The sequence below is a fragment of the Dermacentor andersoni genome, chromosome 1, assembly GCF_023375885.2.
Source record: "Dermacentor andersoni chromosome 1, qqDerAnde1_hic_scaffold, whole genome shotgun sequence".
Lineage (NCBI taxonomy): Eukaryota > Metazoa > Arthropoda > Arachnida > Ixodida > Ixodidae > Dermacentor > Dermacentor andersoni.
The window spans coordinates 131852720-131879229 of NC_092814.1; the positions used below are offsets into that span (position 1 = coordinate 131852720).

The window sequence follows — 26510 nt, forward strand, 5'->3', positions numbered from 1 at the left end:
GATGCCGTAGTCGAGGGTATGAAGTAATCTTTATCTTGTGTTTCTTACCGTTCATTAGGACGTAAAGCTACGTTTGTCTCTGTAGTTTGTCTTTCAAGAAAACGAGCATAATAGCCGGGTTTCAACCTATGACATTACACAACGCAGCAGGCCATCAAACTGAGGCGCCTTGCTAGAAACCCATCAGTGAAACAGGTCTTTGAACAATGACCAGTTATAGATAATTTTCTGCGTTTGCTCCCGTCGCTTACCAAGCCCTCAGAAGAGGTACTCAGCTTGTACACGTCCCCTGCCAAAAAAAAAAATAACAAAGGAAAACGAAAAAAAAAAAGACGTTGATGTCTGCCGCAGGGGAAAAGAGATAAGAAGAAGGCAGGGAGGTTAACCAGAATCATGTCCGGTTGGCTACCCTACACAGGGGGAAAGGGAAAGGGGGAAAACAAAGATAACAGGGAGAGAGAGGAGGGAAGGAAAGAAGGAAATTGAAGTGAGTTCGCTGACGTGTGTGGCCTTACAGAAATTGCATTAATAGTCACAGTTGGTCGCACAAGCCCGTCGTCATTAAGAAACACAAAAGTGCCTTCACCGCTTTATGGGCCGACGGGCGATGGGGGCGGTGTTCCAGCAGCACCTGCACTGTACATAACGCGACCAGGCACCTGCACTCAAATACGCAGATAGACTTGTGAACTCAGACCAACCGAGATTCAGTACGTCAATCTCGCTTCTTCATATCCTGAAAACAGACGCCATAGAGAAAGAAATTCAATAAGGGCGGACAGTCCCATAGAGCCAAGCGGCCGAATCGACTGCAGCGCCCCAAGCCGCCGGCATTAATACCTGAACCATACTTCCAATTTCAGTTTTGGGTGCGCACGCTTTGGACGCTAGCTGGAACGCTGGCTGCGTTGGTCGGCACGGTTGTTGTTGTTTTTTTTAACTGCTCAACCGCGCGTGGTCTTGCTGCGGAAAAGTTTCATTAAGTAAAAAAAGATTGCGAACAATCTTTACAAGCCTCTATCGAATTCATGGCGCGTGCAGTTTCATAAAGTGGATGCAAGACTTCTCGTGGTATGAGCAAATGTTTATTTTGCTTTATATAAATGCTTGTTCCGGGCTTTTTGTGCATCCATCCAACTTTGCGGTACCAGGTAAGCAGCAGCAGTTCCCGTACGAGGCTCCACTGGACGACATCAGCTGAAGAAAAGTAAATTACAAACATGTGTCATTTGGTATTTAGACCTTATAGGAATACTGCGTGTAGAGGTGAAACGTGCGAAAGTGCTGAATGGGCGGCATTACAAACAAAAGCAATTCGTTTTTACCTGCATGGCGTAGAAAATAGCCGACTCATCCTAAACACTACCATACATAAAATATGACGAAAACATCCCATTTCCAAGTATTCCCCCATCCCCGAGCCTTACTTCCTGCACTTTAAGAGCACAAATACACACGAGACTGCCCGTTTCCAAAACAACTTGGCCTTAGCCGACGCGATGGTACGCTACTTACACAGAGGTGGCGACAACACAGGATCTCAACCACTGACCATGCTAGACGCTAACAGAATTCCTTCTACTCGCACTCATGATAAATGCATGGGTGCAAAGCCTGTTTTCAGTCGTTCAGAAGACGGAATTTTCAAGACACAAGTTCCTGGTGTTACAGCTCCTTGGCGTTATCTTTGGCGCGTTCTGTCGGCACGAGCAACACACTCCCGTGTTTATCATCCCTTAGCAATCACTCGTCGCGTTTTCGACAACCGTTAGTATCGAAAGAAGGTATATGTTGTGGCGGGGCCATAAAAAGCGTCACAAACTTGTCCCACTAAAATTCATTACACGCAAACTACCTTTGTCACCACGGCCGAGCTGCTTTTCGCTAACTGCGTCACGACAGGCGCGGTGACAGTGCCTCTAAATTGTCCCAAAGTGTAACAAAATTAATCACAATAATGGTCGGGGTCAGAGAAACCCTCACGGACTTGTCCCAGTAAGATTCTGTACGCACGAAACTAAGTGCGTCACACGGCCCAGCTGCTTTTCGCTAACTGCGTCACAACTCCAGGCGCCGCGAGCGTGTCTCAAAGGTATCCCAAAATGTAACTAAATTAATCACAATAATGGTCGGGGTCAGAGAAACCGTCACGAACTTGTCCCAGTAAGATTCTGTGCGCACGAAACTAACTGCGTCACAACGCCAGGCGCGGGGAGCGCGCCAAAAAACTACCAAAATTAGTTACAATAATGTGGAGCCCATAGAGAGCGTGGGAAACGTCTCCCAGTACGAGCCATTAACTCCTGTTAACTGCATGAGGATGGCTGAGCTGTTTTTTTTTTTTTTTTTTTTTTGCTAGCTGCGTCACAAGTCTCAGTGCCGTGGCGTAATCCTAAATTGCTTGAAATCCGTCGCAGGCTGCCAAACAATATTTCTCACCTTGCCGTAGTCCAATAGTGCAGTGGTGCCATGACGAAGCGCAGAAACAAACGCAAGAATACACCGGGAGCCCAACAAACCAGGCTACGTCAAAAAGACAGACAGACAGAGAGAGAGAGAGGAAAGAGAGACGGGTCGCTGAACAGGCGAACTTCACAAGCGCAGGCAGCCTCGCTCGCTTCGGTCTTCGGTGGCGTGTCTGAAGCATATATGCATCTGGCTCGTCTGGCGTGCCGTTAGCTTGTTGCTAGGTGACGCAAGAAAGATAAGTCGCAAAGTATAAGTTCATTTATATACAAAGCTTTTTTAGTTTTAGTGGGTAAAAATTTAAAAATTATAAAACAGCGTCTGTTAACTTCATTTCACATTCTTATTTTCCGATGCTCGCGGCAGCTAACGGACGGCATTAATACTAACGTGACATATTTCCGGTTACCACTCTTCGCCGAGTGTCCCCTCTTGTTGGATTTCTCCATGCAGGCGCCCATCACCACCATTTAGCAAGCTTGCATTATTACTTGAAAATAAGCTTTCCAGATTACGATAACTGCTCCAACAAAAGGACGTGTTTTTGTTTTTATAAGGCCCCCGATGAAGCCGCACGACAATCCGATAGGGCAAAAATATGGACGATGCATAAGATAAATGGGAGGGGAGGGGGGGGGGGGGGCTTTTTCGAGATTCTGCGCCCGCTATCTCGAAGTGCGACTGAGTCTCTACACGCCTATCAATTGCAACAAAGCTGCTTGGCAGCCTGGCCTCACAGTTCATTAACCCATAAAGCAGTTCGAGCGCTCCTTCACTACCTGAAGGCAACAGACTTGAGTGCCCGATTACAGACATCCTACACCTAACTTAGTGCATGTGAAAGTGCGGTATAGACTCATGTTTTCTCCCTCTCTCTATCACTCCCCATTCCCCTCCCCACGTGTAGGGTAGCAAACTGGACTCAGTCTGGTTCAACGCCTATCTTGTACCCGGAAGCAGCTGAAAGTTAACCTCCATCTCTGCCTTTCCTTCTTCCTTTCTCTCTCTCTCTCTCTCTCTCTCTCTCTCTCTCTCTCTCTCTCTCTCTGTTGATTCACAGTCGGCTAGCCGTTATCAGATCAGCCATTCCCGATTTGGGCTCGGCGGTGAAAGCTGTTGACGTGGGCTTTTTTTTTTTTTTTTTACTTGTTCTTTTTTCAATGTGCATTCTGTTTTCATCCAGTAAACTGCGTGCGTCATAGCGCGAATTTCGTATCTTGAATGTCCGTACGCCACGTGGTGTAAAAGCTGTGAACTGAAGGCGATCATCAATGCAAGCTAGCACAGTCGCTAGCTATCGTCTCTTTACACTACAGCGAAGGAAGTCACACGAAACGTGTCCAAGCGCCTTTTCTCGACTACAGCCATCACGAGCAGCGTTGTCATCCATTTCAATACGGAAGGCAAAACATTTTGTAGAGGCTACTCTTATAGACATAGCCAACAAAGCAGGGGACCCTCGTGTCCAAATCAATGCGGCATCATAGGCAACGAGCACGCCGATAACGCTACTCGCTCAGCTCTCGAAGACAGCACATAGGGATTCATGCCGTTGTCAAAATCAAAGTCAAAATCTTTATTCAGCATTCTTCCGCGTATGAAAAAAAGAATGCTGGGACAAGAGCAAGAAAGCTGCTACAAGCAGCTTGACGAGGCCCTTGCCCCTGTTTCAGATGAAGCTAGAATAGTTCGCGTACTGAAACGACTGACAAGGAAAATAACATTCAAATAGGCTAAACGTAAAAATAAAATTCAACGCCCATCTTGTACCCGGAAGTAGCTGAAAGCATATGATGCTTCTAATTCCTTTGTAAACATTTCCTTCATTTGCGTCATGCAGAATTTCATGATTCACTAGACTTATTTGTTTGCAACACAATTTTCACCCAAGAAATAAACATGTCTTAAATAGTTGTGCCTGCTTTAGAGGCCTCAGCGGAAAGGAAGGAGAGACAGAAAAACCTAAAGCATGGTGGTTTTCTGTATTTTCTGTAAAAGAGAGAACGAAAATATGTAAATGCATTGCTTCTAACAGACACTTGAACAGAGCACATCAAAGTCGTCATATAGAAAATGATAAGAAAATAATACAAAGACATGGAAATGACAAATACAATATACAGCTACGACGCAGCTAGGTCACATAATTAGGCAAGAAAACAAACCATTATCGCTGGCGCGTTGTTTTAGGACTTAAACCTTATGGATCGGTCAGCCAATCAATATTTCCGGCAGTGTGTTCCAGTGTTCCCGACAGTCGCAAACTATTTATCGAAAGCCTTCGTTGTGCCCTGTAAGCGTTGGGTACTAAGACTGTCAGAGACCAACTACAACAAAATACTGAGACTTGGGAGAACGCTGCCATTACCGCTCGCCGGAAAACGCGGAACGTTCAGAACCAGCATACCTCCCGCGCATGACCTCCGAGGTGAGCCGGTGCCCACGGCGTGTTTAAAACCTTGGAGGCTGGGATTTGCGTCATATCCGCCAACCACCAAGTACATGCGTCGTCTGCTTAGGTGTCATTAATTGGCACTTAATAATGAAATTATTAAACGATTACCCTGCAGCTTTGCCGAGATTGCTTTAGCATATACTACTCATATATAACCAATTTATCCGATGCGAAGTTTCGTTGCACTTCGACTGTAAGGAGTCTGCATAATATTTCGTTCGTACGAACTAAAACTGCGTTCCTCAGGTCTGGTAAATTGTAGAAAAAACTTAGGGCGCAGAGAACACTGAGAAATCTTAAGGTGAACTTACTGTGGAAAGAGTCCGATAAATGCGTCTGTCGTAACTCTATGTCATGAACCGAGACGCGCTATTCTTAATTCCTTTGAATGAGTTAAGCAAGTCTGATTAGGGTTCCAAATACCTAAGGCGCATTCGTGCATGGTACGAATTAACGTTCAGTGACCTTGCGCGTAGAAGCCTGAGACAACGTTTAATAGAAAGCCTGCGACAATGCCGATGAGTACCTCAAGGTAACCTTATCGGGTTCAAATAATGAATCATTATCCTGGACATTTCGTTATTCCTGTAGCCGCCCAGAACGCCTTATACGCAAGCACCGAAACACCGACGAAAAACGATGGCACAGTTGGCAGTATTTTGTGTCGACAGAATGACTGCGCTGTAGGTAGCTTGACTTAGTACGCTACATGTGCTATACCAGCGCTGCGAAAATTCGCCGGCAGGCATCTCGTCTATCTCTCTTGTGACCCAAGCACCATGCTTTGTGCTAGTAACATGCCAAAGTGCATAAGCACCGTTCTGTGTGCACCTTAATATTCGAGGCACTCAGCGACCAGAGCCACCCGTTATCTGCCCAGGATTTAGCCAATCACTGTCCTTACTGTCCACTACGTTACAAGCTACACGTTACGAGCAGGATAGACACGAATGCCAAAGTAGAAGCTGTACCGATTCTGTCGCATTATTGAAAACCCGACACAGTAGGCGGCGTTTCCGGGTGTCATCAGCGGCGTCTCTTCTTCGCAGACGGGGCCTGCTGTAGCTGTGCAGAGCGCAGTGGAGCCCAGCATGCCGACCATCGGCGCTGACCGTGGATTCATGGCCACCGCCAACGGGCTCCTGAGGATAGCCGAGATCGTAAGTGCACTCAATGCAAATGCGTTCGTCATCTCTGGTCACAGAAAAAGAAAGAAGAAATAAATACACAAGAGTGGTAACTACGCTCTCCGTAGTGTCGTGTAGTGTCGCAAATGCGCCGCGCGTCGAAGCCCGTCTCAAGCGATGGGAAAAACATGCTCGCCAAACCACTCGATCCATCGGACGAAGCGCCAGAAAGATGGCTGCTTGAATTGTTGGAACCCGCTGCAAGCTTGTTGGATGCGCCTGATGATACGAGCGATAGGGAGAGATGTATATAAAGACAGGGAAGTTAAACATGAAGTAGACCTGGTTAGCTACCATGCACGGGGAAAAGGGGTGCACGGGAAACTGCCGCGCGACTGGCCGCCCGGCAATTTCGCGTGTACTCGCGGGCGTCTTTCACGCTCGGAAAAACACGTTTATGTAGTACGTATTGAACAGAAAGCTGTATCGGGAGTTTTGCATGTTGCCCTACAATTTTCTTATTAACACTTTTCATCTAACTATACTATTTGAGAAGTTGATTAATTAATCCAGACTGATTATGTAATTAGACGCAATGCAAAACATAATCTGAATATCTACAAGCGACGGCAAACAACATGACCTTGGGTCTGTCCAGCTATGTAGCATTTTCATATTACTAAATATTGGTGCAGGATAGTGGGGACACCCTGCGTAGTGTACATATTACACAGCCGATGACAACCCAGTTTCAGAATGGGCCATATTGGAAGGCCGATATCCGAGCCAGCCGTCCTGCAGAGGGTGACGAAGACATTGCCACAATTTCAACAAGCTTGTACCACCGCCGCTGGATAAAAAAAAGGGGTTTCGGCCTGCCGCGTGCATCGAAAACGGCGTGAACCCCCGTGGTGCCACTAGTCGAGAACTGTTGTCTGGGATCGGCATAGAAAAAGTCGCAGTTTCGCCCGAAAGGCGAAGCATCGATCGCGATAGCAAATTATTCGACAGCTATGTAAAGTAAGGATAGTAGTTTTATCGTCCGTATAACCTTGTAAACATTCGTTCACTAACTAAATTAACAAGCATGTTGTCAGCGCGCACAAACAAACATGAACACATCACACTCGATGACCGCGGACACTCGCTGTCAAAACACTGGTGTGAGGAAGCGCGCCAGCAGCAGGGAGCGAAGTGACCTTCAACGCAAACTGAGCGGTGAGAACACAGCACGCACGAAGGTGTGAGCCGTTGGCGCACCTAGACTCTGCCCCAAACGCAAATCGCTCGCAAGATACGACCCGCGCAACCGCGCGTGGCCGCACAATACGCAGTTGCTGCCCGAGTACAACGCCGCTCCCCCACCACCCCCTTCCTGCACTCCTCGGTGCCTCGCCCGTGACAGAAGACGGCGCGCTTCCTTCCCGCCTTTCTCCCTCGCAAGCGCGAGAACGTCGGCTCTCCTCGCATGCTTCCACTCGCACATACGGCATACGGCGCCCGGCGACAGTGTTATTGCCCTTGGACTCTACACGGAACATCACAGAGACACCGACGGCAAAAATGCGCCTGGAGTGTCCATATAATTGTTATCGCAATAAAAAGCGCAAGGAACGCGTTTGGAACGCCGTCGCCCATGGCCGACGCGCCCCATTCTCAACGCGTAGCGCCTTTCGGGCCAGCCAAGCGGCCGCGGATGCAACTATGGCTGTTAGGTTCGCTGCCTTTGCAGCCCGCGTGGCGCAGCAGGCCGCCACTATTTTTTTTTTTAATCCAGCGGCCGTGCTTGTACAAACGGCTTCAGTACTGACCATAGGTCGGCGAACTCACTCGTGAGTCCACTTGATCATGATTCGACTCACTCAGACTCAGAGTGACCCGTGAGTTTGAGTGTGAGTCTGGCTGAGTAGAATTTTGGTGAGTCTGAGTCTGAGTGAGACCGGCTGAATAGAATTTTGGTCAGCCTGAGTCCGAGTGATGCCGAAGCAAGAAATATATATTTTGAGTGAGTCTGAGTGAGTTCCCTTTATATTGCAGACCTGTGGTATTGACTAACTTGTTCACTTTTGCCGACGGCTGTGGTGATCTGGATGTGCACAGTTTCTATTTCCTGGTTATATTTCGAATTAAACTCCCCGGTTCCCTGATGCAGGATGGCGAATCGATTTTTAGTTATGGTTTACCTTCCTGCCTCTCTTCCCTGTTTCGTCTCTCTCTCTCTCTCTTAAAAGCTATTTCATAATATTTTCTGTAGTGCTTTTAGATAGCTAATTTCTTTACTGTCAACTGTGCAAATTTATAAGTGTTCGCCTAAGTGAACAATCGTTATTTTAACGACAACACTCTCAACAAAATTGTTTCCGAGGATGTTTTACCCGGTTCCATGATATATAGAATATGGATGTATAATGTATTGTAGAGCGTGTTGGAATACACATGTATAAACAAATATATATGTGATCCGATGTAGAGAAGCAGACGCATTGTACTTGATGAAGTGTATATTGAGTCGTGTCAACTGCTGCAGACTGTCTTGTTGATCAGGTGGCCAAGACCTCGTCAGGCTTTTTCGCCTTTAGTCTTTGCCTCCCGCAGGAAAATTTTGTATTCTTCCTGCAAAATAAACATGTTTGATTTGATTTGATCTGAATCCGAAGCCAGGCCTTCCGGCAAATACTGTCCCAATAAAAACGTTTATACCATTGCCACTACCTGTAAAGAATGCACGAGAAATTCTGCGTCTGGATTTTAGCGTTCTCAAGTATACTCCCAACGAACGTGGCCCACATGATAGACGCAAGGAAACTAAACGCGGGAACTGTTTTCGTCGACGGCCCATTACTTACAAGTTGCGGTCATGGTCCCTTCCACCTCCCAAACCAAGCTGCTTGCGCGACTTTCTGGGCCGGTACCTTCTTTTCGGGCTCCATGCGGACTTCGCATTCCGAAAACACGCTTGAGAGCGCTACACTACAGGCGCGCAAGCACGTTATGGCCTTTTGATGTGAAAACATCAGATGACCCATTGAGCGAAAAAGCCGGCGGCGTCTCTAGCAGCGAAATGGCACCCAAATTCTCATTCGCTGCGACGCCACATCACGAGGCGCCTCGGCAGAGCGGGTGGATCAGAACACCTGCTACCGAGTTAGCGCGCCAGGTGTTGCGTGAGGTGAGGGGGCATCGCCGCGACGCCACGTCACCGGAGCAGATACGGCGACGCCGCGTGCAGACGCTGTTCTCTGGTTGATTGTGTTATCCGCGCGTTCCTTGTTCACGCGAGTGCTCGCTTGCGTTCTAAATGCGCCTCCGTTAGGACAAATCAAACGCGCCAAGTGTCTCAAACGCGCTCGTTTGTCCATTACGAGTTCGTAACTCGAAGAAGCGCTCAGCGGGGTTCAATCAATCAATCAATCAATCAATCATTTTATTTATGTTTGTCAAAGTATGCTTGCAACAAAAAGGGTATGCAGGAGAGGGTCCCAAGGTCATAAGTTCGTACCGGGACCCTCTGTACATGATTATGGGATACAAATTACGAAATTAGCAGAAAAATATAGAATTAACCAAACCAACAGAAGAAACGGGTACATAAAAACCAAAGTTTATACATGCATAAATCCGTCTTGTGATGGCACAAATATTTGATAGAGAACGAGAAATTTGCACTAACACTGAAAATATGCAAGGAAAGTTAACATGAACAGTAACAGTGCATCGTTATCGTGTAAAATAATTACAAAGATAAATTAGAAAGAAAAAAAGAACAGAGTACATACAATAAAGAAATCATAAAAGAATTATTTATTTAAAAGATAAGTTTTAAGTGTTTTTTTTTTAATGCAGTAAGAGATGGTTATGTTGTGACGGGGTAAGGAAGAGAATTCCACATTTTTAATGGCGCAGGATGATGCTGTCATTTTACCTTAACTAGTAAGAGGTTTAGGGACCAAGAAATTATTTTTCTGAGCAAAACGAGTAGGGTTAATATTCTTCAAGGAATCCAAGGAAATAATATTGTGTGTCAGATCTTTATTAATCAACCTGAAAAGCATAGTAATTAAACTGAGCTCGAATAAATCAGTAATTGTCAGCAATTTCTTGTCCATGCGTAATAAATCAATATTATCTCGACTAAATTTAGAAATAATGCGCAGAGCTTGGTTTTGTATGTGCTAAACAAATGATAAGTTGCACTGATACGTGTTGCCATAACCATCACTACCGTAATTAATATGACTAAGAATGAACGCATAATAAAGTGAAAGAAGAGCAGGAGCAGACAGGCAAGATCTAGGAGTGCTCTTATACCGAATGAAGTTCTTTTCTTAACTTCCTTTTAGCTTTTTTTTTTCGTAACTTTTCAATTGGACATTAAAGCTTTCGTATTTACAACTCGCAAGAAGTGCCTAGGTGTCAACGGATTTTTTTTTTTCTTCACAGCCCGTGAAAAAAAAAAAAAAAAAAGCCGTCCAAGAGTCATTTGATCAATACCTTCTATATTTTAATACACTGTGCAACCTTTTCAAGTAATCATGCCCCAAATTGAATGTGGGGTTACATTTGATACGAACTCACTGAAAAAGAAATTGTTGCAAACAACATTTCGCTGGTCTTACACGTCTAAGAAATGGCTCTTGTTTTTTCTTTTTACTCAAGCTACGTGAAACACCCGGTATGTGCCGCACGAAAGTACAAAAGAGGCGGAGTAACAAATGCACATTCCTTTCTATAGCAACAGTTTGCATCGGCCAGTACCTGCAGGTAGATTGTTTTAGGCGTTCGCTTTCCAGTCTCAGCTAGGAACTGGTTTTTTCGCACTCGCAGATCTTGGGCCTGTGCGGGCTCATCTGCATCGAGTCAATCAGCGGCGAGTGTTATTACGCCTACCTACACCGCTACGAGTTCAGCCTGTTCGTGGTCATCACGTCGTTCCTGTTCGCTTTCTTCGTCATCATGGTGTTCGTGCTACGCGCCCAGGAGGCCCTGGCCAGATGCTTCAACGTCCCGCTCTCCGTAAGACCACACTGGCAGTGCGCCCTGCCGCAAAGAAATTATTTTCCTTGGTCTATGCATAAGCCGAAGAGAAAACACAAGACGATGCCCTTGATGCTTTAGGCGACATTGCACTATGCCATCGGCATATCGTTTCTTTTATTTATTTATTTATTTTTACTTTTTTGTAAACAGTGCCATTAATGCAGCCCACACTAAGCGTGGTGAAGATCAAAGCTATCCAGCATTCCTCACTCACGTGCACAAATATGCTAGCATGAAACCTTCGAAGAAAAATTCCAGCTCTAAATAACCCACGTAACTCGATTGCTACGCAATTAAACAAATACAGTCTTGGCGGCACTGTTCTAATCTTGCTTCTATTAAGTACGCCTGTGCGGTGGTTCACCAGCAATTCTGAAAACAATTAATGATGGCGAGCGGGTAAAAAAAATGATGTACGTTTTATGACCTATGTCCTACAACAGTACTCGTCATTAATCTTCCGTATACTTCTTTTATTTAACATTCTATGATATCTACTTTCCTACGAGGAACGCTATGGCACGATGAGACACGCATGCCGTTTCTTGCACGCCAATACCTGACGATAGAGTTAAATAAAGAAAATTGACGCAAGATTTATTAAGATTATTGTTGTGGGATAAGATACGCCCTAAATATTGTACGTTTTTTTAGAGTCACACACACGTTTGTATGTAAATTTTATGTTATCTTTATGATGACTGAACAGAGTCATAAGCTTAATAATATTTAGAAACGACGCTCTGCTGAGCCACGCTAGCAAAGTATGTACGCACTGTGTCGACTTTGCAACAGTGTGTATATTCTTTGTGCACCAGACAGAGGTCGCCGTTACAATTATTTCAGTGACTTGTGATATAAAAACCCGCTAGACTGAAGTTATATCTGCACTTATTCCACTTGCAATAGGAAGTCGCTTCGCCATCACTTGTTTTGCTCTTGAAGAAGACTAGGATATAATCAATGGCGCACAAAGACACAGTCAGCTTTCTTAAATGTTTGCATTGTAAATGTGCGCCGCCGGTATTTCCAGCCCTGTATTGATGTTCTCTTTACAGCTACTGGTGAGCGACAGCTTCATCGCTCTGTTCTACCTGATCGTTTGCCTGCTCGAGTTCACTGCTTTCTGCCCAGATCCAGATGACAATGCATCGACCAAAGTCGCTGGGGTAAGCATCACCACAGGGTTTTCCTGATTAGATCCAGTGAGCACCAACAAAAAGAATTTTAGCCAACCACGCTTGTTAAAAGAATATAGTGGGTGTTCAAAATTAAGCTTTTTGGTTTCCTTTAAATTAGGCACTGGGAGGCATGCGAGGACCACCTGTGCAAATAAGTTATGTGGCCAGGGGGACACAAATTGAGATGATAATTATCGCTGTCAGCAGCCCAATTAACTGAAATTAAATAATTAACGTTTTGTTGGCTGCAGTAAGTCGGTATGTCTGTATTGAAAATTTATAGGCAGTCGTGTTTCTACACAGTATTAGTTGGAAGAATTCTTCTAGCGTGTCTTTGCTCCGAGATATCTGAGTAAAAATTTGATTTTTTTGTTCGCATGATTACGCATGCAAGAGAGTTAGGATCGGCGCAAAGCCCCTCCCTGATGTGACTCGGCGGTTGCATGCGGCATTTAGTCTGACGATATGGCGGAGGCATTGGCAAGGATGGTAACTGTCCCCCTTCCCCTCTCGGCTGGCGAAATAAGAAATCGAAGAATCCGGAACCGCTGTCGTAACACGCGACCACGCAGCCTGTAACGGTGGCGGCAGCTGCCATGCCGAGACAATGGCGCGAGCGGAGAAGCCGGTGGGCAGTGCGCGTGCGTAATGGTGACTAGACGAGCGGGCATGGTCCTTGCCTGGGCTACGCAAATAAAGTGACTGCTGATTTCCAAGTATTGCAAGTTTTATTGAAATCAAGAGCAACAACTGCACGGCACACCGCGATGTCATGTCTTGATTTCGCCAGCCGAGAGGGGGAGGGGAACAGTAATCATCTTTGCCTATATGCGTCCGCCCTGTTGTCAGACTAAACGCCGCACGCAACAGCCGCGTCACATCAGGGAGGAGCTTTGCGCCGATCCTAGCTCTCTTGCATGTGTAATCATGCGAACGACAATTAAAATTTGGGGTCGGATATCTCGCAGCACAGAAACGCTAGAAGGATTCTTCCAACTGATACTGTGTAGAAACACGACTGCCTCTAACTATTTACAAACATACCCACTTAGAGCAGCCAACAAAATGTTAATTATTCAATTTTAGTCAAGTGGGCTGCTGACAGTGATAATTATCATCTTACTTTGTGTCCCCCTGGCCACATAACTTACTTGCACAGGTGGTCTTCGCGTGCCTCCCAGTGCATACTTTTAAGAAAACAATAAAGCTTAATTTTGAACGCCCGGTATATACATATTAGGGTTTTACGGGCCAAAACAACGATCTGATTATGAGGCGTGCCGTAGTGGGGAACACCGGATTAATTTTGACCACCGGGGGTTCTTTAACTTGCACCTAAATCTAAGTACACGCCCGTTCTTGCATTTCGCCCCCATCGAAATGCGGCTGCCGGGGCCGGGATCGAACCCACGACCTTGAGCTCAGCAGCGCTAAGCTGTGTACCTCGGCGTCCTGAATGTGAACACTGGACAGTCTGCTAGCCATATAGATATCTAGAGCAGTTTGCTGAGGCACAATAATATCCGGAGTAAATGATTGCCACCATTGAAAGAAAACTTCCAACCATGATTTCGATAAGCATCGTGTTGCCCAGTAACGGACAAAAGAAGAGACACGAAGAAAATTAAAAGTTGCGAATAATATTCCTATCAGTGAGGGAATCGGTTACCTTGCAAGGGCAAACGTTATCTGAACATCAATTTTAGCCAGGAAAGAAGCAAGAATAAATAAAAACAGCATTCCTCCCTAACCTGCCGCATTTGTGACTGTAGTGGTAGACAAACGTCGTCGTGTATAAGCTAGTATACAGTGACTACATCGGAAGATAAAATGGCGTGGTGAATCACAGTATTCGAGAAGATTTCTATGAATATTCATTCGGCAACATGCGTGGCAGGCAATGCAAAACTGTCACGAACATACCTAATGAAGCAGTTATGCACGACAAAGATCTTGGGCAGAAGTTTTACCTACAAAAGGAGAACGCGAAGGGTCCGAGCCGTTGACTTTGCCATTAACCAAGGTCGCTCTTTTCGTTAAAAAAGACATAGTGCATCTTAGGAAGAAGAGTATCTTCAGCCACTGAATAGTGGAGAACAATAGAAAACAAGTAAGAGAGGAAAGGAGACATATTTGTGCATTTCATCTACTAAAGCATGATCTCGCTTGCCCATAGTTGATGCTCATTAATGACGCTTGAGTACCACTGAGTGGATTATGAGCATATGAAACTCAAAGTGGAGATTATGACATGCATATTGTTCATGAGCTTTCTGTGAACTATATATATGCATAAAGGGAGCCTAAAGAGAAGCACTAACTCAATTTAAACTGATAATGTGCTCTTTGAAAGCTCTATTTTAGTCATTTGCGCGGCTTCATGTTGATTACAAGAAAATAAAACGACGGCAAATCTTTTATTTATTTATTTCTTTAATTTCGCGCGAGAGCCACTGCGCTGGTAGTCGTCAGTGTGACGTCACGGATGAAAAATAATCTCTCGAATCTGGAACACTGTGGTGCAATAGAAGGTCCCAAACTTGTCAAGTTGACTCTATGGCTCTTTTGGAATGCAATGTAGTGCGTCTTTACCGACAAGAACAATTAAATAGGCCTGAACAGACGTCGTCATAATGCATGACGTCATGACAAGCTGATGCGAGAACTTCAAAGCGACGCCGGCCCCATCTTTCATTTTTGCGTGAAGCCTCTTCTCACAATAAGGGTGCCCTCTTTTTGTATTGTAGAAAAGTGATCTACTAATAGAGCTCAAATTATTTTTCGCTTTGGTGTCCTTTTAAGCTCGTTCTGACTTTTAGTTGATTTTGCTTTTATTTTCTGACACATTCTGGGTTTGGTGCGTATTGTGTGGAGGCTAAACGCAAAGTAGCAGCCGGCATCACCCGTGCAGTTAGTCTCCTACACACACATGCTTTTAAGGAAAACTGACTGAAACGCTCTTGCCTGTGCTCGTGTTCACTGTTGTACTTAAAGCCCATCTTTGCCGCCATTGCCGCCTGTAATCCCGGCTCGTCAGAGCAACCAAAGCACAGTGTTCTTCTATATTGCAGTTGTTTTAGCTTATACAATGATGAACGACCGATTTACAAGTCCACGTGCTCTTAATTTGTGTCATACTATGACGGTCTTAAATATCCGAACACTCATTCTACGATTCAGCATAATACGTTCGGAGTCGTACAGTTCTGGAAACTCACTAACTTTTTTATTAACAACTTATTGCTAACGGATGTCCGCTGGCATCCAGCACAGACACGCGGTCAATTAAGCGAACCGGACACCCCGAGTAACCTTGGTGTTTTTCTTTTATAGTAGACCAGTTATACTTACGGAGTACGTGCTAAGCAGCTCGACCTATAGCGAACGACACTATTCAAGGACGTTTAATACGTAACTGTGACGTCTTTATTCGAGCGACCTGCGTAGAAAATTAGCGGGGTACCCCATATCTGACAGTAAAGTTGCAAGCCTGAAAAGCCGATAGATACGATAGATGCCCTAGACTATTTTCAAAGTAAATTTTAATTCAATAATTCCAAGTGATGACGTGGTTATTGTAATTGGAAGTAACAACGTCGACAATTTTTAGAATAAACATAACAAATACAAAAGCAGCGTTTTGGGCGTGCATTGCGCTGACCTTCATTGCTGAGCTCGAGGTAGCTGTACGTGAATGGCTACGAAGTACAGTGGTTCAAACCCTGTGCGATGCTGACCTTTCAGCGCGGTGCCAGCGTCATTCGAAAAATGTCCTCTTTCATCGACAGGTGTTCGCCATGTTCGCCATGATGTGCTTCGTGGTCTCCTCCTATTTCTCGTACAAGTTCTTCCAAGAGGAGAGGCTACCCGCACTGCCGCCGCCAGGCCTGCACTCGGCCACCGTCACGCAGGTGCTGCCCAAGTAGCCACGCCGTCGTCTCTGCCGTGGCCCGATCACGCCGGCAGACTCTTGAGCAACTTCGCACCTGCGCGGAGTGAGAAACGTTGCCGTCTTGGATGAGGACCACTTCAGCTGTTCCTGCGCCTTGTACACCTTCGGGCGAAGCATGGGGCACCGGGTGGGAAACGCTCGGGATACACGCGTGTCGGAGTGTGTGATAGTCCCAACCTGGCAAGCCCGGAATGGTCCGCTCCCCCTGCCGTTTGATGGGAGAAGCGTCGGCCAGACAACAGTGGGGAGTTGGACCCGTTTATTGTGCACATAGACACCGCTTTGGCATAATCTCTCCAAACATCGTAGGGGAATGAGGCCTCGTTTATTGGAGAGTCTTTTTTCTTGTTTTTTTTTTTTTAACCCATCTTCCCAGCCAAGTACGGCCCGCATTACCGCTGCTGTTTTCGTTCGCTTGAGCCGCATAGCAGCAATCAACTGCGCCGCCAGTTTGGGCGTAAGTGGTACGTGCAGAGTCGGAAAATTCAAAAACAAGCCCCTGATACACATGATATTTAATGCTGTGACATTTCTCATTTTCCACTGACATATTCGTCCCATAATGCAGCGAACAAGCTTCAAAATTTCATCCATTGAGCCCAAATGACAAATGGACTCCTCATCTTGTCACTTTCCACTACAGTATAATTCATCTAGACCTCTCGTCCAGAAACAAACATGTCCCAGCAATGTGTACTTCACGCACACCGTAACGGCAGCTATGCCCCGTGATGTTTCCACGAAGCATTGTACATTAGTGAAGGGAACAACGGGTGAAAATGGCATAATGTCAAGTGGCAGACAACGAAGTTCAAGTGAGTTATTGTAATTATTTACAGCAGACGATTCAGCAAACTCATGCCACTGCGCTCATGTCGAATGTCGCGTAACCTGAATGTACCAGAACAGGAAAGGATGGAGCTGAGAGGTGGAGGGAAGGTTATATAAATCCGAGCACGAGTTTTACAACAGCAGTCATTCTCCATGTTGGCATAAGTTACTAATAGGTGTTATTGTCAGTTCTGTCACGTTTATTCTTTATCCATTTGATAATTAAGAACATTGTTGAGGTCTAGGACATGTTTTGTTTGTATGTCATTTCTGTGAGCGTTGCTTTCGCGAAAAGTGGCACGATCCATCCAGAGACAACTAAGAGGCGAAAGCCGAGCTTGTTCCTGCAATACCTGCAACGGCTGCGTGGCGCAGTTGCCTGTGAAGTGCTATCATCGTGCACAGCGTTGTCCTGTTGAGCCAACCTAATCCGAACAAAGGGGTCTTTTCATTGCGGGCGGATGAAACCGCGGCACAGTTACAGATGAGAAGTTGGTGCGGGAAAGATATACTTTGCCAAGGAGTTATGAGGTAGGAAACCTGGCCACCGCTTCCATAAGTCGATCAGTTTGTTACGCTGCGTATTTCTGTATGAGGTAGCGCTGATGTCACACACGACGTGGCGGCGAGGGAGCCAGGCTACGGTGGGCTACTGCGGAAAGCTAGCGCGCAGGGGTTCGCGCGTGCAGGCGCTGACGTCAACGCGGAATGGGGCGTCATCCAGTTCGCGCGCTCCTGTCCAGGCTACAGTAGTTTGTGGGGCCTGATGAAGCCGAAGCCACTGCTCTTGCGGACCCAGTGTAAAGAGAAATTTGTGCACCCGTGTACGACATGCGCACATGTCGTACACAGACACAAAAGTTACGCATGTCGCACAGACGCATGTCGTACAGAGACGCACATGTCGCACATAACATAGCGTCGCACATCACTCGTGCGTCAAGGCTTGCCTGAGGGTGCATCGAGTGAGATTTTTGAGCTTGATGGAGTGTCTACAAGATATAATGGATGTAGATAAAGGAATTTGATTGCAGAAGCACTACGCAGTGCATGAGGGAGAGATTGAGTTGTTACACGACTCGTCTGAGGTACGTACGTGATTAAGCTATCATCAGAAAGTGTGTTGCTTGTCCTCTGTTGGACATTAGATTATCCAAAAATATATCAGCATGCTGTTTTCTCGCACGAAAGTCAAGGGTGTCACTCAGCCTACAACCTACTATCTGAAGCTGCGCTCATTATTTCTGCTCTAAATTTTTTTTTAATTTTCTTGCACCGAGTGAAGCGTCCATTGTGATGGGATATTGACCTACATCTATCATCTCACGAACTTCGTTCAGTGCAGCGATACCTATAGCTTCGTTTACATGAACTCCACTGGAGTGGATCGAGTCAAAAGTCGAGCTGACAAGTCTCTCGCGGCCAGGTTTACACGCATTTTCTAAGGGGGGTGAGCGATTAAACCCACCCAATGCAGGCGGGTTGACAGAACTTCGCCTCGACGTTCGATCAGCTCGAGCCGCTAGCGTTTACAAGAACCCGAAGACCGGATTTCGGCCCAAGGCCACGCGACTCGACCTTATCACGTGCATTTAAACAGAGCTCATGTCTCCTCCATTGTCCACCTCTGATCGCCCTCCATGCAACGCCGACTAAATGAAAACGGTCACAGAAAGATTTGAAGCGCACAATGGCCGAGTCCTCCACCATTCCCTGGAACACGCTGCCAGTATTTGTTACTGATTGGTTGAAACGAGCTCGGCTTCGCTGCAGTGCAAGGAGACGCGCGAGACAGAGTGTAGCTGTTGTGCTTCTGTGTAATGAACATTGTCAAGTGTGGTGGGCGACTTCTGATAGTCCAGAGGACATGGCTCCTGAGGCTTTTTGCCGTTCCCGAGTTATGTGGAAAATCATGCCATGGGTATACGTTATGAATGAATGAAAATTGTGTCCCTACTGGTGTCTACGTTGGGAAAAAAGGACAGAACAACTCGAAAGGTTAACTACGTGACAAAAGCGCAGAGACTGCATGGAACATGCCTGTACAACCACAAGTCTGTCCCTGACTACCGAAGTGATGAATGTTTCTGGGACTGTCTTGATCCAGTTTTATTGTTTCAAGTGGCTTGAATGGGTTTCGCCTGTCTTCAGCACGTCATGTCGGAGGGGTGCAACGTGAATTGGTTCTCTGTGGTGTTTATGAATATGCAGCATAGACCAACGCACGTGAATAGCGCTGACGGGCGTATGCGTAAAGATGAACGCAGAGAGAAGAAAGCATGTTCATTATAACGTTCTTAGCGCTTATAAGAATGAGGCTGCCGGAATCCTGCCGACAAGCAGTGCATCAATCACTGCCGCGTTTCACCTACACTGCTCCCTGTCCAGATAACCACGCTTTTTGCATACTTCTATAGGCATAGCTAGAAGCGCAACGTGCGTCACTAAGTTAGAGATCTTAACACTATGTGCTGAATGTCCGTCTATGTCAAACAATCCTCAGCTTCTCTTGCCAGAGGCCTCTGGAAAAACTCCGTCGACAACCACTCCCCCAAAAAGCTGAGATAGAGGGCATACTACAAACGGGGCCAAGAGAAAAACGTTTGTTTTACGACCACGAAGTGGTATGCTCCATGGAGGTTGAATAACACACCACGAACGGACTAACATTATACATTCATAAATACGTTCATGCGTAAGCGAAGCATGCAAGACGTATTTAATCAAAATAAAAACAGATACGAACGCGCATGTGCGGATATCCAAGTACTCAATAAAATGTTTGCAATGCTTACCTGAACCCTTCGCATGGAGAACTGGCAAAACACTGCCGACTGCCAAATATGTGTGCGAGCGTGCGTGTGTGTGTGCACGTGCGCGTGCGCGTGTGCGTGCGTGTGCGTGCGTGCGTGCGTGTGTGCGTGTGTGTGTGTGTGTGTGTGTGTGTGTGTGTGTGTGTGTGTGTGTGTGTGTGTGTGTGTGTGTGTGTGTGTGTGTGTGTGTGCGCGTGCGCGTGCGCGTGTGCGCGCGCGCGCGCGTGTGTGTTTTTGTTTTCATGCGCGCTTCTTATAACCATGCAAACAAGTGGTAAAACAGAGGCCGTATCCAACATCGCTTCCGTTCTGCCCTCCCCAGCCAGCCTGTGCCGGCTGACTGCGGTGCCCTCACAAGGAGAGTTATAAATGGTAAGTGACATGGAGAGCAGGAAACAAATCAACGCACATCTAGCACACAGCCTTATGCTGTGACCATGAGCAGCCGCCGGAACTAGAAGTTATCAATGACAGCATTATAACAACGGAATAACATCATATTTCCTCCTTGCTGAAACGTCGATTCCGATGGTCATAGAAATCACAGCTGTTATCTATCGTATGTGAAGCTCTGCGCAATGAAAAACAATTTTTCGGTAGTTTCTGACACAGACTGCGCACGTTGTCCGCAGCGTATAAAGGACAGCAAACAGCCGCTTTAAACGTGCATGAAATCATTTAAGCTGCACTGATTTGAGCTTTCGAGGAAAATCATCACTGTGAAGTTAAGCGTACATTGGGCCTCGCAAGCAGAAGTTCCATGCTCAAATCCTCATTTAAACAATGTGATTCTATGATTCATCATCGCGCTCTCTAACAATGCCCTGTGGAATATAATTTTATCCTAAATCATTGTACTCAGGGGGATCCCTGAAAAATATTTCATAGCAGGCGAAATTGTTGCGAAACATTTTTTTTTTACACGTTACTATAGCTAAGAGTACATTATGAAGAAAAAATCTCACGACGGTTACGAGTGCGCAACACGAATGTTTAAGCATTTGGCTGTAGTGGAGGCTAGGCGCTTTCGTTTCTGATCACGAGCTCGCCGAATCGCTTGGAGGTCTGAAGGTCCTGCTTCCTCCGTGACGTTCCAGTGTGATGTTTTATAGCTTCCTAATTTAAACCACTGCACTCCTCGCTAATCTCCCGTTATGCGCGGAAAGCAACACCATACGGCGGTGTTGCAGAGAACCGGGGTATGAGTCACGCGACCAAACTATCCTCCCTCGTTGGTGGAAGCTCTCCCACCAATGATAGAGGATAACGGAGGAGGTTTTAGAGATGAGCGGATGTCTGCGCTGCAGGCGGCGATGGCGCGAAACTTAGGAACGAGCTAAGAAAGCTTACGCTTTAAATCATGAAATTAAATATACCGCTTACCCAAACGCCTTTCCGCGCATATGTAGGAATTTCGGCACGTGAGCCCTATTTACGGCATGCGTGCCGTGTGGGCGTACATAGTCATCCAGCTGATAAACAGACGCCGCTACGTTCTCCACCACTGCACCATGCGTCAGTAGTTTGAGAAGATCGGCTGCGTGGACACGCGGTACAGATTATTGTTGCTTGGTGCTTTCAACAGATACGTTAAACCAATAAAATCAACAAGAAACTTATGTTACGAATATTTTTTTAATGTGGGTAGTTTCCTTTCGGCTGCTTGATTCGGCTTACATTATTCACTTTCTAGTATGCTCTCGCGCCTCCTTTAATTTGCGTACTAGTGAGAACAAAAGTGCCACGAGGCAAGAATGGAAGAAACTGGCAGGCTCCCGCTCATGACGCACGGGAAAGAGCGGGAAAGAGAGTGCATGGTAATATATATATATATATATATATATATATATATATATATATATATATATATATATATATATATCGTCTTCGCATTACGCGTGCGACGCTTTTACCAATTGACCTACCGCGGCGACGTATTTCCCATCCACTGTCTGGAGAATTCAAGCTTTACTTATAGAACTAACCCTGGGAGTGTTAGCCAGCGCCACCGCTCACAAACTTTGGCAGCGGATGTGGAACATCCTTTCAGCCGCAGGCGTCACGAGTACGTGATCTATTTGGGTGACGGCAACTGCTCAATAAACCCACACATACTACCTGAAGGCATCGATGCTGCCGATTCGGGCCCTTCGTAATGTAATGAGCGAGATGAAAGGGAATCGAGGTGCCCGATTTTTATTAATCATATCATAAGAAGACAACAAACAAATACACTAAGGACCACAGAGGGGAAACTACTTGTACTTCCTAATTGAATTAAATGAATAATAAATTAATTGCGATCATAGTGGATGAAAAAACAACTAGCCGCAGCTGGGGTACGAACCCACGTCTTCGCATTACGCGTGCGATGCTCTTACGGCGCCGCGGCGCCGCGGTTTCTCAATTGGTAAGAGCATCGCACACGTAATGCGAAGACGTGGGTTCGTATCCCACCTGCGACCAGTTGTTTCTTCATCCACTTTCAGTGCGATTATTTTATCATTTCCTTAATTCAATTAGTAAGTATAAGTAATTTCCCCTGTGTTGTCCTTAGTGTCTGTCTTTGTTGGCTTATCCGCCCGATCTGCTCATGAAAGTGGTCAACGAGTCTTCGTTGACCACTCTATAAACTAGCGACACTGTCCTCCTCACGGCGCTTTCCTCCTCAATTCTCCTCGCCCGCCGGCTGCACACGGCGCGCTTTTCCTCCTGGGCTCCGGTGGACGGGCCGCAGGATTCTATGGAGGCGTGTTATTTTGGGCCAGTTGCGCAGCCCAGTGGGGTTAAAAATTTTGAGAAATGCTAATAACAGCATCGATAATGCTGGAGGCAACGTTAATGAGGAGGTTCGTTTTTTCTTAAAGCCATATGAACGGAGTATACCGATGTAAAGGGAGCTTTGAGGCGAGTTCTATACTCCAGACAATTTTTCTGCCACATGATCAGATGCTTTACTTCGTGCGTCTGATCTAGTATTGCTTGTGACACATCCATTTGTGTGTGACTTATTAAGCGAAAGCCTTCAACCTCTGTTTCAAGGTCCCGTTGTGAGCTACAGAAAATATCACGGGACCGAAGGAAGGTGGGAAGCGAACTAAAACATGTGAAGCCGCGTTAAGAGATTATTAATTATTAGCAAAGTAATTATTGAGTAGTGGTTGGATTAAGATGAATTCGGGTGTATTAGGGAGGATTAAGGTGGATTAAAGTCGATGAAGGTGCATTAGGGTGGATTAAGGTGCATAAAGGAGGACTAGGTTGGATTAAGGTTGATGAAGGTGAATTAGGGTGGATGAAGGTGCGTTGAGGCGCATTAAGGACGATTATAGAGGATTAGGGTGGATTAAAGTGCATGAAGAAGGATAAGGGTGGATTAAGAAGGAGTAAGGTGCATTAAGGAGGATTATGGTGGGCTATGGTGAATTAAAGTGAATGAAGAAGGATTAGGGTGGATTGATGAGGATTAGGGTGGACAAAGGTAGATGAATGTGGAGTCGGGTGGATTAAGATGAATTAAGGACGATTATCGTGGACTAGGGTGGATTAAATTGAATGAGGGAGCATTAGGGTTGATTAAGGAGGATTAAAGTGCATTAAGGAGGGTTAGAGTAGATTAAGGTCGATGAAGGTGGATTAGGGTGCATTAAGGAGTACTTTCGTGGATTATGGATTATGAATGAAGGAGTATTAAGGTCGATGAATGTGTATTCGGGGGATTAATGTGCATTAGGAGGACTATGGTAGACTAAACGGTCTTAATACTCAATTTCATTGCATTTCATTTATTTTACCCTCAAGGTACATAGTACATTATAGAGGGGAGGGGCTAAGAAAATACAAAGTAAACATCGGTAAAAGTAACTCAAAAAAATAAATAACGGCAGTAACAATTCCAAATTTTGAGTTGACATCCGATGATAATAAACAGAGGTACAAAAGATAAATACAAATGTGATGTACACAATGGTAAAGAGATTAAAAAAAAACATATGTACAGTAGATTTACAAAATGCATTGTTAACTTTTTGATCATGATGCTGATGAAAACTGATGAAAACGCTGCAATAAAGAAAGGTACATACACATAGGCAAGACAAATGGTAAGTATATTACAAAAGTTCGTTTTCAAGTGCGTTTCTAAACATAAGTGGATTAATTATACCTGTTAATGAAGGGGATAAGCTGTTCCAGTCTTTGCTAGTCTTTGGTAAGAATGAATTTGCGCCCATGATAGTATTGAAATGAGATATGCTAACTTTCTGATTATGATCACGGCGAGAAGAAATGAAGGGTGCTGGCCAGATCCAAAGAGTGTGTAAAAAGGTGTTATGATAATAGATTTTGTGAAAAAGAGAAATGCGTGAGTGTTTTCGGCGGTCGGATAAGAGAGGCAGGTTTAATAAACATTTCATGTGTGTTACGCTTGCTGTCCGATTGAAGTTATTTAAAATGAAACGGGCTGAACGGTATTGTATAGCTTCCAGCGTATGTATTAGTGTTGAATGCCAGGGATCCCATATTGATGAAGCATACTCAAGTTGCGAGCGAACGTAAGTGGTATATAGTAATTGTTTTAATGATGATGGTGCACGAGAAAAATTTCGGCGCAGGTACCCTAAAGTACGGTTAGCTTTGGACACTATGATATCAATATGCGTTTTCCAAGACAAATTGTTAGTTATGGTCACTCCTAAATAACGATACGAGGTGACACATTCAAGTGATATATTACTGAGAGAATAATTTGGAGAACTAGAGTTAGTACGAGAAACCCTCATAGTTTTGCACTTCTTAATGTTAAGTTGCATTTTCCACGTGCTGCACCAATCAGTTATATTATTTAAGTCGGTTTGTAGAGCTGTTACATCGCAGTTATTGGAAATTTTGCGGTATATCACACAATCGTCTGCAAATAAACATATCTTTGATGAAATATTAATAGGTAAGTCATTAATGTATATAAGAAACAAAAGTGGGCCCAGGACAGATCCTTGAGGGACGCCTGAGCCGACAGGGACTAGAGAGGAAGTACATTCATTAGCAGAAACAAACTGAACGCGCGATGTAAGAAAGCTACAGATCCACTTAAGTAGTGTAGGGTCCATGTTTAAAATTCTTAGTTTGTGTAAGAGTAGAGCGTGACACACCTTGTCAAATGCCTTAGCGAAGTCCAAAAAAATACAGTCCGTCGTGAAGCCTGCGTCAAGGTTAGAGTGTAAATCGTTTGTAAATGTGAGCTGTGTTTCGCAAGAGAAGTTTTTTCTAAACCCATGTTGGTGAGGAGTAAAGAAATTATTGTCGTCAAGGAAGTTAATGAGATGCGTGTAGATTACATGTTCCATAATTTTACAAGGTACTGAGGTAAGAGAAATTGGTCTATAATTAAATGGATTATGAGTGTCACCCGATTTGTGTATGGGAATGATTTTTCCTGTTTTCCAATCTAGCGGAAGCATGCCAGAGTTATATGATTGCGAGAATAGATATTGCAATATGATAGACGAATATTCAACTGTGCTAATTAAAAATTTGGTGGTGATTTCATCGACACCGCAGGAGGAAGTAATTTTCAAATTTTCGATTATTTTTTTAATTCCTGTTGCATCAAATATAATAGGGTCCATAGGAGGAAAGTTACAGTCCTGTAGGACGGGACATTCGTTGTTAGGTGCGGGAGAGGAAAATGATTGCACAAACGCGCTGTTCAAGAAGTCTGCGCAAAGATAGCTGGACACCTGACTACCAGACTGTGTTAATGCAATCTTATTTCCACGTTTGCATTTTACTATGCTCCAAAAGCGCTTTGGATTGGTTTTTAGTAATAATGGCAGGGTTTTGCTAAAAAATGTGTGCTTAGTATTTTTAGCTGTAATTGAGTAGTTAGAGGCAGCGTTCTTATATGCAAGCCAATGTGCAGGCTTTTTCGTCCGTTTAGCGGTGCGAAAAAGGCGTCTCTTCCTATTTGAGAGCATATTAAGAAACCTGTTATACCAGGGGGCTTGATTATGAGAATAAACGCGCTGGAGTGGAACATGCTGATGGACTAATTCTAAAATTTTATTCTTGAACATACACCAATTTCTTTCAACTGATCGTTCAAAAAACTGCGGTAAGAAGTCGTCAAGAAATGAACATAGGCTTGAGTTTATGGCAGAAAAATTGGCTCTCTTGAAGTTTCTAATTGTCTTTAGTTGTTTGCATTGATACTGCTGGGGGAATGTAAGCGTGAAGTGCAAAATGTCGTGATCACTGAGACCAGGTAAGTGAGTTATCAATGAGACGTTGTCGGGTGAAGATGTGAGCACCAGATCAAGTAATGAGGTTGAGTGCCGAGTTAGTTATTCGCGTTGGTGAGGTGACCATTTGTGAAAAACCGAAGTCAGAGCAAAGTGTAATGAACTCATTACATTCAGTAGATGAGGGCTCAGAAAACGGACTGATGTGGGACCATACGATGTTTGGAAAATTAAAATCGCCCATTAGATATATTGGCACTCTAGGATAGCGTATTGTTATCTGGTTCAAGTTGTCATACAGGTCGTCGTGCAGAAAAACGGGGGCAAAACTGGTTGCTGCGGGAAGAACGTGCAAGGGGCGAGGAGGAGGCGAGGAGGTCGCGCGGCGGCGGCAGAGTTCAAAGAGTGT

The 26510-nt window shown here is 45.1% G+C and overlaps 1 protein-coding gene across 1 annotated transcript in view; it reads left to right on the forward strand.

The window, feature by feature from the left end:
* Positions 1 to 19849, forward strand: part of LOC126545881 (uncharacterized) — an 84744-nt gene extending 64895 nt beyond the window's left edge. The window contains exons 2-5 of the mRNA XM_050193910.2: positions 5971 to 6081; positions 10873 to 11061; positions 12144 to 12254; positions 16055 to 19849. Of these exons, the coding sequence (XP_050049867.1) occupies positions 6013 to 6081; positions 10873 to 11061; positions 12144 to 12254; positions 16055 to 16192 (507 nt within the window). The 5' untranslated portion in view covers positions 5971 to 6012 and the 3' untranslated portion in view covers positions 16193 to 19849. The remainder of the gene's footprint in view (positions 1 to 5970; positions 6082 to 10872; positions 11062 to 12143; positions 12255 to 16054) is intronic.
* Positions 19850 to 26510: the final 6661 nt, after the last annotated feature.